Here is a 15,247-nt window from a genome sequence, read left to right on the forward strand (position 1 = left end):
TTCTAGTGGCTCACAATGCAGTTCATTTGGCGCTTCGCTGCGCGCGCACTTTTGTTGATATGGTCAGCTGTATGGATGACGTGGTGTTACATTGTGCGCGCGCTTTTGGCAAGTGATTTGCCGCGTAAACCAGCGTATATAACAGCAGCATCTGCGCGCTGTAGTCAGTTCAGTTTGTGCTTTGAATTGATTAAGTGTTACTGTTAAGTTGTGTTCGAAATGTTCCGATTATTACCAGTAATTGCTGCATCCTGCTTCCAGTTGACGGCGCTTCCCGTGGAAATGTGGTCCACTATTTTGAGGTAAGTCTCTTTTTTTAATATTAATTTTGTATTATTGTTGTTATATTGATATTTATTTTTAAATTCTACTTTCAATCTGTATACTAATACCCTTTTTTATATTTCAGATTGTTGGATCCACTGTCATTATTGGCAACTGCAAGATCAGATCCTAGATTCAAGAGCATTTGTCTTGGTGACAGCGTGTTACGAAATAATCTGCGGAATGCTTTGGAGATTGAAAGACGTCAGGCCGAAGAAATTATCCGGAATCCTGCAAAATCAATAACTATTTCCAGGGACGATGCTAAAAGAATATTTGCAGCTAACGTTGCCAAGAAAATCACCAAAAAATCTGTAAATATTAGACAGAGTTTGGAGGTTCTCAAGAAAAAGCCCATGAAAACAGAAAAGAAAAACCAAAACATCCTGTCTACTGTTAAGAAAGTGTTTAATTGTAGAATTTAATCTTAGTGTGTAATATGTGTAAGAAATAGATTTTTATAATAAATATTTTCTATAAATAATAAGACTAATAGTAGTAATAAAATAGTTTGTAACATTTGTTAATAATATAAATAGATTGTAAAATTTTCATCTGATCTCGTTTAATTTAAGAACAATGATTATTTTTTAACTTTTTTCACAAACAGTACAACCCGTTTCCAAACCATTCGGGATATTTAATCAAATACACTATCACATGATTTTATAACATTATGAACTGTGTTGTCTTGTGCCACATATTTGATTAAAGTTTTTATTTAAAACAACAAATTTAATAAGAAAATAAACATAGTCCTCCCCTCTTTGTCAAAATATGCGTTCAATGTTGCTAGTGGTTTCCGAGATAATCGAAAAAAACCGCGGTTTGCGATTGTCAGTTTCTACCACTTGGGTATTTGTGGCTTGCTATTTAAATAACTTTTGTGTCCGCCATTATACTTATGTGATTATTCCATTCTTTTTTCTATTTGATTTCCACTCGTTTATACCATGTACAGCCAGTTCCAAAAAACTGATACGACTCTTAAAGCGTATTTTATAAAAAATTGAGCAGTGTATTTTCAATGACAAATGCTTATTATTTACATACTGCCAAATCTTAAAATTTGTCAGACAACTTATTCTGTTCAACGTCAGAAAATGGCTCCACATGCTAGCAAAGAACTAAAAGCAAGAATTATAACGAAATTAGAAGATGGTTGGTCACTATCTACCGTAGCGAATCATTGTAACGTAAGCAGAACAACAGTTTTTAAGATTAATAAAAGAGGGAGAGAACAAGAAACTCTCGAAAGAAAGCAAGGTTCTGGAAGACCAAAAATATCTACTGCTCATGAAGATCGTACGCTTTTTGAGAGATTAGAATAGAATCATTTTAATATATGACGTTGATATTTATATTATTTTAATACATATATGAATTAAATGTAATCAGTTGTTTTTTTGTTTATTTTATTATTTGTCTGTCATAATAAATATAATATAAAAAAAGAATTTAAATATTAAACTAACTTTCTTTGCCTACCCCTTTTAAAAAAATTTTATTAAAACGATACCAAAAATATAAAAAAAAAGAATATGAATCGTCCGGGATTTGAACCCGGGACCTCTTGATCTCCGGTCACACGCTCTACCACTGAGCTATATGCCTTTTGCTTTGACAGGTTACAAGATTTCTCATACATACTGACAAATTTAATAGACCAAGTGAAGTATACAAAAATACTTTAAATATACTTACTATTATTATAAAATATCTTATTCCCAAGGAAGACAAATCCAAAGACACAAACATTATAATAAATAATACATTTACTAAGAACACTAATATATCCTTTTTATGATATAATATGACTTATTTGCGCTGACAGCGCTGATACATACATATCTTGAAAGTTTTGCAACGAAATACATACTGTCTGCGTGCGCATGCGCCCGGCATTATAAAATTTCACTCTCGATCGTAAAGAAATATAACTTCAAAAACTCTAACATGAGGTAAAAACCACTTCTATGTAATAGGTATATTTACTAAAAATTTAAAAATCCCAATGGATTGAATAAAATATGTCCAATTCAGAACGTTTTCGGACCTATCAGTCCATCATCAGTGAATTTAAATACTTGCTAAAGGAACATCCATAAACGACGTCGTAGAAAAGGGGTAGGGGGGACTTTGCTTATTACGACGGTATCCGACACGGGGGAGGGGGATATCAGTGCACATACGACGTCGTTTAATATACTTAAATTTGTAGCTGTCTAAATATAATTTTTTTTCGAGTTTTTACCAGAGGGCAACATTATTAAAAGTATCAGATAGGTAATAGGTAACAAACGCTTCTATACAGGACAACGTCTGGAAGCAATAAATATTAAACTTTTAGTTCATTTATTTACTGAATACTCTATGTGAAACAATTCTAAAGAACGAAAAAATATTGTGTTCTATTTAGTTAGTGCATTGTATACCATAAGAAATGGCATCGAAATCAAAACAAAATAAGTATCAAGATATGATGGCAGTTAAGAAAGCATACCAACTCCGATAAAAGTGGTGTCTTTTGTCAAAATAAAAAAGTATTATTGAAATTATTAATTGTAAAGTGAAATTCGTAATTACAGTTTGAGAGTTAACTTTAAAAAATCCAGAAATATCATGCAATTTAAAAAAATCACTAAAAGGGGGGTCACGAGTTGCAATTGCGATGTCGACTTGGGGGGTCGACTGTAAATGATGCTTTACGACGGAAGGGGGGAGGGTATTAAAAAGTCCAAAGTTTTTACGACGTGATGTTCCCTAAATAGCCCCAGAACCAAACAATGGTTGTAATTATAATTCATTCTACATTATTTTGAAGTAATATTGAAAAGGCTAAACGCCGATGTTATAAGATATAACCTCCGGGAACATGGTGAAACCCTATCACGAAACTTAATCAACCACCTTAGGCCAACGTTGACTACCAAGTCTAATATAATGTCAAATATAATATAATGTCAAATATAATATAATGTCAAATATAATATAATGTCAGACCAATCAAATACACTGCTCAAAATAATCAAATCTTACTAAGAGTCGTATCAGTTTTTTTAGGAACCAGCTGTACATTGCATTCTGTTCTGAACTCATCACTATTTTTCACTCTCTCAGCATGTTTCCTGTAATTCTTCGTCGTATTCTCATTGCTGCGGTTTCCAGCATTCTGTGTTTTGGCTGGTTCGGATTTCTTCTCACAGTTAATGTGTACTAAATCGGGATGAAGAAAATATTGGTCCACATCCTATGCATCGTCTTAGCAACAAAGTCGAATGTGACAGACAGCTGTCATGCTGAAAATAGATTCCTTTCCTACTCATATCTGTTCTCTCTGGTCTTTTGGTACTCCGTAGATAAATATATATTCTCCTATGTCTACATTTCCCCTTGATTTATGTTAGAGCTAAATACTAAATTGTTGAGCTTCTTTAGCAACTTCCATTTTTTTCTGATCACATACGTCTCTTTCAATTAATATGACCCGTATGCACGCCAATGGTGAATATAAAATTCTTAATTGTATGCCAAAAAATGCGCAATAACTACCTCTTAAAACCTACCAAATTCCATTTGCATATCTCAACCGGTTTTAGATCAATAAATAAATCGTCAGTTTGTAAGAAAAAATGCAACATCCCGTATCTCGTAAACGAAGCATTTGCGGACATATGTGTATAAAGCAAACTGTCATTATTTTTTCATGCAGAATTACCCCTTAAAGTTTGTCGCACTTATTTAGAAACACCCTGTATTGATGAAGAACGTTGCTAGTTGTTAAAGTACCTAACTTTTTTATTATCCAACATAAGCGAATGAATCAAAAAGCAAAATGTTTAGATGACCTTAGGTTACAGTTGAGTTTTAATTTCAATATTTTATATACGCTAGAATATTCCACAGGGTGTTCCAAACTTTGAGGAAAAAACACACTATCATTGTTACACCCGGTATAACAATGACACTTATCTGTTTAGCAACAATATTATTACATCGATATTCTTGATGAATAAAGCTATAACATATTAAAAAAATCACTAAAATCGAACAACAGGTTTAGGAAATATGAGACATTAAAAATGTCCAATTTTTAAGGTGATGCGATACTTTTTTGACGGAGTGTATTTTATTTTAAGAAAAAAAAAGTATTGTAAAAAATTATTTAGGTACTATAAAATATTTATTTTTACACATATTACAAACTATTTTATTACTTGTATTACTTTTATTTGTTATATCTATTTAAAAAATATATATTACCCATATTACAAACTAAACTTAAATCCTACAATTAAAAATTTTCTTAACAGTCGATAGACATTGGTTTTTCTTCCTATTTTCTGTTTTCATGGGTTTTTTCCTGAGAACCTCTAAACTATGTCTCAAATTTACAGATTTCTTGGTGAACTTCTTGGAAACGTTAGCTGCAAATACTCTTTTAGCATCCTCCCTGGAAATAGTTATTGATTTTGCAGGATTCCGGATAATTTCTTCGGCCTGACGTCTTTCAATCTCCAAGGCATTCCGGAGATTATTTCTCAACACGCTGTCACCAAGACAAATACTCTTGAATCGAGAATCTGATCTTGCAGATGCCAATAATGACAATGGATCCAACAATCTAAAAAAGTATATCAGTCAGTATACAGATTAAAACTATAATTAGAAAAATATATATCAATATAAAAAGAATAATAGAAAATAAAAGAAATTAATAGAAACTTACCTTAAAATATTAGACCACATTTCCAAAGGAAGCACTGTCAATTGGAAGCAGGATGCAGCAATCACTGGTAATAACCGAAACATTTCGAACACCCCTTAACAATAACACTTAATCACTTTAAAGTACAAACTGAACTCACTATAGCGCGCAGATGCCGCTGTTATATACGCTGGTTTACGCGGCAAATAACTTAACAAAAACGCGCGCACAATGTAATATCACGTCAGCCATACAGTTTTAAAAAATACAACAATTAAAGTAATACATTGTACTGCTCCTACGTTAAAAATAACTGCATTACCTTGCTATATCGGTGACGTGGCATTTTATTATTCGCGCTGAGTTATATTGGTGCATAATGCAGTTAATTTGGTGATATACTGAGCCCGCACTGATATTGCTATTGTCAGCTATACTGCTGACGTGGTGTTACATTGTGGGCGCGCTTTTGTTGATTTGGTCAGCTGTATGGATGACGTCGTATTAGAAAGTGCGCGCGCTTTTGGTAAGTGATTTGCCGCGTAAACCAGCATATACAACAGAGGCATCTGTGCGCTATAGTCAGTTCAGTTTGTGCTTTAAGTGATTAAGTGTTATTGTTAAGTTGTGTTCGAAATGTTTCGATTATTACCAGTGATCGCTGCATCTTGCTTCCAGTTGACAGCGCTTTCTGTGGAAATGTGGTCTAATATTTTAAGGTAAGTGTTTATTAATTTATTTTATTATTATTTTTATATTGATATTTATTCTCTTTTTTTTTAATTCTACTTTTAATATGTATACTGATATATTTTTTCAGATTGTTGGATCCATTGTCATTATTGGCAACTGCAAGATCAGATCCTAGATTCAAGAGTATTTGTCTTGGTGACAGCGTGTTGAGAAATAATCTCCGGAATGCCTTCGAGATTGAAAGACGTCAGGCCGAAGAAATTATCCGGAATCCTGCAATGTCAATAACTATTTCCAGAGAGGATGCCAAAAAAGTATTTGCAGCTAACGTTTCCAAGAAGATCACCAAGAAATCTGTAAATATAAGACAGAGTTTGGAGGTTCTTAAGAAAAAGCCCATGAAAACAGAAAATAAAAAGAAAAACAAATGTCTATCGACTGTTAAGAAGGTTTTTAACTGTAGAATTTAAGTTCAGTTTGTAGTATGTATGTGTAAGAAATAAATTTTTTATAAATATTTTTTTTTAATAATTAGAATAAATAATAGTAATAAAATAGTCCGTAATAGGTATAAAAATACATTTTTGTAAGAAATATTTTTTATAAATAATTAGAATAATAAATAAGAGTAATAATAGAATGTCCTGTGGTACTAGGGCAAAATCCGATATGTCAATTATTATCGATTTTTCGTTTTTAATGCCAATATGTACATTGGGCGATGAAGAATATGATGACAAATCCCAACATGGCATCCATGTAACCAGTAGATGATAAAATTGGTTTCCGATATGTCCACTATTACAACAACACCGCGGACTTTTAAACTCATCTGCTGCAAAATCACGTTTTTTGACATATCGGGTTTTGCCTTTTTTGCGAGAAAATTTTCATCTTATGTCGTTTAATTTGAGAATAATGTTTTTTAACTTTATTCACAATCAACACAACTCGTTTCCAAAATATTCGGGATCAAATAGACACTAGTTATTAGTTTTGAAACAAATTTTTAAAATTATGAATTTATAACATTATGAACTGTGTTTAGTCCAGGGCGCATCTGTTTTGAGATGGACGTTGAGAGGTGACTCAAATTTTTTTGCAGAAATTGCTTGAAAATAAATCAAATAATAATATTTGAGTTATCCTCCCTCTCAAAAAGGTCCGGAACATTGTTTAAATAATCAAAATGTCAAAAATTGAAGGAAAAATTCGATTTTTTTCTTCGTTTTTTGATTATAACTTTAAAAGTATTCATTTTCGAGAAAAGTTGTACTGACATAAAAGTTGCGTAATTAAATTTCCTACAATATAGAGTTGGCTAAAAATTTAAAAAATAGTTACCCTAGTTGCAAAATAGCAATAATTGCGAAAAAACCATACAAAAACAAGTATTCGCATTTTACGTTTTTCAACCATTTATGCTACACTTAGGACCTTCATATTTCATTCAGAAAAACTTTATGATACACTAAAACAACACTGTAAATTTCATTAAGATCGGTGCAATAGATTTTGCAAAATAAATTTTGTAATCCAGCTTTCGCAAAAAAAATTCATTTTTTCAATATGTTACAGGACTGAAAATAAAGCAGGTAGCAAGTTGAAATTTGTTTTGCTTATAGAAGTGTACTGTACCTTTCATTTTCAAGTTTCAAAATAAAAATCGATTAATTACCACGGCGTCAGAAAATTTTTGAAATAAACAATAATTTTTGGTGCTACGCGCAGGACAGCGGTGTTCGATTCACACAAGTTGATTTCCAACAAAAATTTCTTCCAATCTTTATCTAATATATTATTTTCTTACTCTATATTTTGTTGTATTTTAATATTTTAATTCCACAAAAATCAAACTAATTTTATAATTGTTTGTGAAATATTGTTTAAACAATTGCATATGTTTAAAAATAATAAACTTTTATTATTTAAGTTAAAATATATGAACAAAGAAAGTTTTTGCTAATAAAAGTGTTATTTCAAAGGATAGAGTATGTGTTTTATTTTGCAATAAACAAATTTATTTATATATATCGAAATGTAATAAAAATTAAAATGTATCAATCATTATCAAAGGTCATTGGAATGCCCAATCAGAGCAAATTATCCGCTGTCCTGCGCATAGCACTAATAATTAATGTTTATTTAAAAAAATTCCTGACGCCGTGGTGTTAATCGATTTTAATTTTGCAAAATTGCAAATGAAAGGTACAGTACACTTCTATAAGCAAAAAAAATTTCAACTTGCTATCTGCTTTATTTTCAGTCCTGTAACATTTTGAAAAAATGAATTTTTTTTACGAAAGCTGGATTGCAAAATCTATTGAACCGATCTTAATGAAATTCACAGTATTGTTTTATTGTTCATAAAGTTTTTTAGAGTGAAATATGAAGGTCTTAAGTGTAGCATAAATGGTTGAAAAACGTAAAATGCGAATACTTGTTTTTGTATGTTTTTTTTCGCAATTACTGCTATTTTGCAACAAGGGTGACTATTTTTTAAATGTTTAGTCAATTCTATATTGTAGTAAATTTAATTACGCAACTTTTATGTCAGTACAACTTTTCTCGGAAATGAATACTTTTAAAGTTTTAATCAAAAACCCAAGAAAAAATTGGAATTTTTCCTTAATTTTTTGACATTTTGATTATTTGAACAATGTTCCGGACCTTGTTGAGAGGGAGGATAACTCAAATATTATTATTTGATTTATTTTCAAGCAATTTCTGCAAAAAAATTTGAGTCACCTCTCAACGTCCAAATGTACTAATATTTTTACAGATGCGCCCTGGTCTAGTTGTCTTGTGCAACATATTTAATTAGTTTTTTTTGTTTAAAACAACAGATATAATAAATTTATACTATACTTATAATAGAGTAAACATAGTCATCCCTCTGTCAAAATATGTGTCCAATTTTTCTAGCAGGCGGTTCCTGAGATAATCGAAAAAAACGCATTTGGCCTTTACTTCTGCCACTTGGTGAATGGCCGCTTGCTATTTTAATGACTCTTATATCCGCCATTCTACTTATTTAATTATTCCATTCTTTTTTTGCTATTTACTGTCCACTCGTCTAAACCGTGTACATTACATCTTGTGTCAGAATATTTCCTGCAAAAGTATTTTTGAAAAATTTAAACGCAGAATGAAAGGCTACTTTATTACCGAGGGCCGAAAGTCATAATCTTTCATTCTGCGTTTAAATTTTTCAAAAATATTTATTAGTTTTCCCAAGATTCGAAAAAACTTAATACATTTAAAACACATTGAAAATTTGGACATGCTTCAAAACTTTGTTCCGTTCCGCTTAAGGTGGTACACTATCAATATAATGTAAATTATATTTACTTATTTATATTATTTATTTATTTATATTGATAGTTTTCTGTTGATAATTTCCCACCTCTATTTCTTTCACTATATAATATTCACTTCTTTCAATATATTATGTTTTCCGTCTTATGCGTTATTTTACCGGTTCTTTGCGCGCTCATCACTGGATATTTCCATATATCTAAATTTTCTCTTGATTTATGTTAAATCTATTTAGTTACTAGTGTAATATCACAACATGATATTGCTTCCACATGATTCTAAACATTTAAATATGTGATAAAAGGCAATACAGTTCATAATTTTACATACAAATCATAATTTTAAAAATTTGTTCCAAAACTAACCAGTCTCATTTTGGAAATTCCTTTAATATTTTAGAAATAATAATATGATGAGTTGTTTATGAAAAAAGTCAAATAACAAACAGGTTTCCCCAATTAAACGAGGTAAGATGAATATTTTATTGCAAAAATATATTTACTACAAAAATGTATTTTTATTTATTATAATTATTTATAAAAAAAATTATTACAAAAATTTATTGTTTAGACCTATTACAAACTATTTTATTACTACTACATATCACTATTATTTGTTATAAGTATTCATAAAAAAATATTTATTACAAAAATTTATTTTTTACGCCCATTACAAACTAAACTTAGAATCTACAGTTAAAAACTTTTTTAACAGTCGATAGACATTGTTTTTCTTTTTATTTTCTGTTTTCATGGGCTTTTTCTTGAGTACCTCCAAACTATGTCTCAAATTTACAGATTTCTTGGTGATCTTTTTGGAAGCGTTAGCTGCAAATACTCTTTTGGCATCCTCCCTGGAAATAGTTATTGATTTTGCAGGATTCCGGATAATTTCTTCAGCCTGACGTCTTTCAATCTCGAAGGCATTCCGGAGATTATTTCTCAACACGCTGTCACCAAGACAAATACTCTTGAATCTAGGATCTGATCTTGCAGTTGCCAATAATGACAGTGGATCCAACAATCTGAAATATGAAAAAGTATATCAGTATATAAATTAAAAGTGTAATTAAAAAAATAAATACCAATATAAAAATAATAATAAAAAATAAAAGAAATTAATAAACACTTACCTTAAAATATTAGACCACATTTCCACAGGAAGCGCTGTCAACTGGAAGCAGGATGCAGCGATCACTGGTAATAATCGAAACATTTCGACTTTTGACACAACTTAACAATAACACTTGAAAGCACAAACTGAACTGACTATAACGCGCAGATTCCTCTGTTATATACGCTGGTTTACGCGGCAAATCACTTACCAAAGCGCGCGCACTATCTAATACCACGTCAGCCATACAGCTGACCAAATCAACAAAAGATGGCGCGCAGTGTACCGCCAAATTAACTGCATTATGCGGCAATATAACACCGCGAAAATCATAAAGAACCACGTCATCGATATAGCCGGTTAATGCACAGTTATTTTTAACGTAGGAGCAGTAAAATGTATTACTTTAATTGTTGTATTTTTTGGAACTGCTCAAATTATTAGTTCCCTCCACTAGTTTTAACTGTTCCTCTGATAAATATCCGAAAGGGCGCACAGTGAGAATCGAAATCTCAAATGGAGCTTTGATCAGTTATTTAGGTCAGTAATTTAAGTGTTTTTTTTTTCTATTATCTCTGTAACCTTCTTCTTTTTCTTAAGGTGCGGAGACCGCTTGTCGATCGTTGGCTCTCATGTTCCCCAGCATATTAACAATTACTGTCTTATTTACAGCCGCACGAAATAGTTCAGTGCTAGTTTTTCCAAACCATTGGCGTAGGTAATTAAGCCAGGAAGTTGTACGGCGGCCCACACTTCTTTTTCCATTATTTTACCTTGCGTGACAAGGTGAAGTATGTCATATTTTTCTGGCTAAATATATACTGAACGTATTATATGACCAAAGTATTTCAATTTACGCCTTTCAACTGTGTTCGCTACTTCACAACTTTTATTCAAACCTTGCAAAACCCTTTCGTTTGTGGTTCTTTCTATCCAACTGATCTTCGGAATACGGCTGTAGACCCACATCTCAAATGCTTCTCTGTTGTTCAAAAACGATTCTGTCATGGTCAATGCTTCAACCCCGTAAAATAATACTAGGAATATAACATCGAACCATTTTTTGCGCGAAGTTGCAAATTGAGATCAAGACTGCAAAGGATTTTGTTATATTTCATAAAACTTATTCTTGCTTTGCCAATTCTTTTTATTTCTGTACTAGGGTTCCAGCTTGCATTAATATGAGTACCCAGATATACAAGATAACTTACGCGTTCAATTGAGTCATTACCAATTGTTACGTTATAGTTATTATTATTTACGGTTGCCTGTTCACTAATAACCATAAACTTTGTTATTTTTGCGTTGAGTTTGAGTCCATATATCGCACAGATCGCCACCATTGGTTCAATAACACTTAAAGATGTTCAATTGATCCTGTCACTAACAAGGTGTCATCTGCGTATCTGGTATTGTTCATAGGCACGCCATTAATGATTATGCCCTGGACAATTCGATGTAAATATCAGGATCGAATTGTTTTCTAATGCACTTTCGTCCGATTCTTCTCGATCTTCTTCTTGCAGTACCGTCTCCTATCGAAGGTTGACTACCATCACAGCAATTTTAACTTTGATGGCTGCAGCTCTGAACAATTGTATTGAACTGCACCCGTACCATTCCCTCAAATTTCGCAATCAGGAAATCCTTCTACGTCCCACATTTCTTTTTCTGACCTTTTTCTTCTCGATCGACGATGGTAAATAAATGGTTAAAGTGTGGAGTAAGAATATGGTTTTATTGACAGCTACTGATAATTACACTATAGTTGTTGGTCAGGTAACTTTCTATAATAGACTGCGATTCAAAATAGTCCCTTTGGCTAATTTATAATCTCATCAAAATATACAAACCATCAATAACTTACATGGTAACAAAGAACTTGCAATCTACAGTTTAATCGAGAAGGCTATTGCAAAACTTAGGAAGTTCAAATGGAAATACCACTATAAAGTTCACTGGACTCTAATAATTAAAATATTACTCGATATGTTTCCCAATGTTTCAATTATACACGGTAAACTATAAAAGTTTAGGAAGTTAAGAATAATGTGAGATTACAAATTAAGGGATTAATTTGAGATTGAACTTTTGCGTTTTCCAACACTTCATTTAAGATTGTTTCAGCGTAAAGTTTAAACAACAGTGGTGACAATATACAGCCTTGTCGAACTCCGCGCTTGATATATACTTCGTCAGAGCACTGATTCCCAACCCTAATATATGCAGCCTGGCCCCAATACAAATTTGCGATGATTCTAATGTCCTTACGTCCCAGACCGGAAGTCTTGAGAATATTTAGCATTTTCGGGAACCACTCGCTAGCAGAATTGGATATGTTGAAATTTATCTACTAATTGAGGACTTTCATTCCAGTCCAAGGTGTTACGTTTAATATAATCAATGCTCCGTGGTTTATTACTAACAGGGATATTACAATGATCTGGAAGGACAATCCGTCAGTGAAGTGATAGTGGAGATAAATGAAGTATACATCATACGTCTTGAAAGCCATGCGAGCGTCCCTTGTTGTTAGACAACAGCCAAGAAACAAAACGATTAAAGAGACAGCCTTCACTAGATTTACCGCACCAACAATAATAATGTTACAATTCTAATATTCTCCGTGTGCAAGTACTTGGAGGGGATACGAGAAACGATCGTGCGCGAATAGCGGAGAAATCTTGCAACTTTCTTAAATAATTCATTGTCAATTGAAATTGTCAAATTGACGTATATTTCATATCTACTGTCAATGAAGAAGAAAAATTATATAGTCCAGAGAAATAAGATTTTTCTCGTGACACATCCCCCTCCAGGCCGAAACCAAATTTTTTGAGTAGTATGGACATCTATATTATTAACCTATATGTTTCCTGCAGCCGATTTTGATGATATACATAGTTAAATGAAGATCAAAAAACGCTAAATTTTCGCTTTTTTCGTCTATTACCAAAAAGTTAAGCACTTTAAACAAATTTGAGTGTAAGAAACTCATAAATCGTATAAAAAACTTCAATATGGCGTTCGCTGAATATGTCCATCCTTATTGGTTGCTTAGAAAATGGCAAAATAAATCATAAATTTTGAGTTTTTAAAAATATTCATAACTTATGTAAAATTAACTTAGAACCTTCTTATTACATGGAATGCTGATACTTCTTGTACTTAAATTATATTTTAAATTTCAAAGCAATTGGTCAAATAGTTTAAAAGTTATTTAATTTGTTTATCCCAAATTCATTTTTTTTGCAACACTACAAGTCAGAAAATTATGAGGCTACAATCATACTTCGGACAGTTTATGAAAGAAGAACATTTATACTATTACCATTATTAAAAATAAATGACAAAAAATAATTTTAAACAGTGTAAAATTATTTTGAAAAAACATGTCGTTTTTTTGCTTACCTATAAACAATTAGAATAACTTTTTAACCGTTACCTGTAGAAAAATTATTTTTTCATATTTAGAAAGACTGAATTTTTATACACATTTAGAAAGAAAAACAACTGTCCTAGGACAATTAGGGACAAAGTTAGCCCCCCCATTTATTTAATTCACATGTTTTTGCAAAATAATTTTGCAATATTTATAATTATTTTTTGTATTTTTTTTTAATTAAATTAATACTGTAAATTTCCTTCTTCCATAAACTATCCAAAGTATTACTGTAGCTTCATCATTTTCTGACTGACAGTGTTGCAAAAAAAATAAATTTGGGATAAACAAATTAAATAACTTTTAAACTATTTGACCAATTTCTTCGAAATTTAGGGTATGAATTAAGCACCATAAGTCTCAGCATTCCGTTTAATAAGAAGGTTCTAAGTTAATTTTTAGATAAGTTATAAATATTTATAAAAACTCTAAAATTTATTATTTATTTTGCAATTTTCTAAGCAACCAATAAGGATAGACATATTAAGCAAACGCCATATTGAAGTTTTTATACCGTTTATGAGTTTCTTACTCTCAAATTTGTTTAAAATGACTATTTTCTTAGTAATAGACGAGAAAAGCGAAAATTTACCGTTTTTTGATCTTCATTTGTTTATTACTATGTATATCATCAAAATCGGCTGCAGGAAATATATAGGTTATTATTATAGATGTCCATATTACTCAAAAAATTTGGTTTCGGCCTGGAGGGGGTTGTGTCACCAACAGGCTATTTTTTTTTCCTTATTTCTCTTAACTAATATGTTGCTCCACAATATTGATATGATAGGCAATTATTATATAAAAGTAAATTTAATTAATTGTATTTTGCTTGTAGTAGTACATTTTAATAATTAATTTTATTTACTACATATAATTGTTTACCTTTTAATAACATAACCTTAATGTTGTTCTGAAGCTATTTTCTTGTGGCATTTTTACAATTTTAACTATTTAATGGGAAATAAGCCACAATATTATTAAAAAATGATTTTTATTAACGTTTCGACGCCCAAATCGGGTGCCGTTGTCAAAATACAAAATACTACTAACATAAACAAAAATGTTGTTGCTTAGTAAAAAAATTCTTCTAATAATTTATTTAATTTGACTCATTTATATCGGCAATTCAGATACATATGATACATTTTAAAGTAGAAGACTTTAAAATAATGTTGCCAATATTTATGAGTTGCGTTCCTGGGACGACTTTACTGTTGTTGTTGCTTAGTAAAAAAATTCTTCTAATAATTTATTTAATTTGACTCATTTATATCGGCAATTCAGATACATATTATACATTTTAAAGTAGAAGACTTTAAAATGATGTTGCCAATATTTATGAGTTGCGTTCCTGGGACGACTTTACTGAAAGATAGTTCATTCGATTACTTGAAATCAACCCCAACTTAAGAATATCCGTCACAAAAAAATCATAGCATGTGATCTGTCTTTATTTTTATTTTATAAATTTCTAATTTCATAGCGAGAATTTTAATGTCACCGTTGCATGTGGTTGTCTTTTTAAAGACAGATCACATGCTATGATTTTTTTGTGACGGATATTCTTAAGTTGGGGTTGATTTCAAGTAATCGAATGAACTATCTTTCAGTAAAGTCCCAGGAACGCAACTCATAAATATTGGCAA

General features: G+C 31.2%; 3 protein-coding genes across 7 annotated transcripts in view; 2 read left to right on the forward strand and 1 right to left on the reverse strand.

Annotated features, from left to right (window-relative positions):
• Positions 1-15,247, forward strand: part of LOC114326796 (dynactin subunit 4) — a 56,036-nt gene that overhangs the window by 17,390 nt on the left and 23,399 nt on the right. The window lies entirely within an intron of this gene.
• On the forward strand, positions 133-6,242 carry LOC114326798 (uncharacterized). Of its 3 annotated transcripts, none has more exons than XM_028275244.2 (2): positions 133-302; positions 410-797. In XM_028275244.2, exons 1-2 carry the CDS (start codon positions 220-222, stop codon positions 747-749), a joined length of 423 nt encoding a protein of 140 aa, XP_028131045.1. In that variant the 5' UTR covers positions 133-219; the 3' UTR covers positions 750-797. The 3 variants fall into 3 exon arrangements, with proteins under 3 accessions (XP_028131045.1, XP_050504631.1, XP_028131041.1); XM_050648674.1 differs by lacking the exon at positions 410-797 and adding an exon at positions 5,853-6,242 and having other exon boundaries at positions 147-302; XM_028275240.2 differs by lacking the exons at positions 133-302; positions 410-797 and adding exons at positions 5,613-5,751; positions 5,853-6,242.
• LOC114326797 (uncharacterized) lies at positions 4,489-10,558 on the reverse strand. 3 transcript variants are annotated; one of them, XM_050648672.1, is made up of 3 exons: positions 10,176-10,558; positions 9,815-10,067; positions 4,489-4,695 (listed from the first exon to the last, which is right to left on the reverse strand). In XM_050648672.1, exons 1-3 carry the CDS (start codon positions 10,256-10,258, stop codon positions 4,606-4,608), a joined length of 426 nt encoding a protein of 141 aa, XP_050504629.1. In that variant the 5' UTR covers positions 10,259-10,558; the 3' UTR covers positions 4,489-4,605. The 3 variants fall into 3 exon arrangements, with proteins under 3 accessions (XP_050504629.1, XP_028131039.1, XP_028131038.1); XM_028275238.2 differs by lacking the exons at positions 9,815-10,067; positions 10,176-10,558 and adding an exon at positions 5,054-5,458 and having other exon boundaries at positions 4,489-4,948; XM_028275237.2 differs by lacking the exon at positions 4,489-4,695 and having other exon boundaries at positions 9,635-10,067.

This window comes from Diabrotica virgifera, chromosome 4, assembly GCF_917563875.1.
Source record: "Diabrotica virgifera virgifera chromosome 4, PGI_DIABVI_V3a".
NCBI classification, from domain to species: Eukaryota; Metazoa; Arthropoda; class Insecta; order Coleoptera; family Chrysomelidae; genus Diabrotica; species Diabrotica virgifera.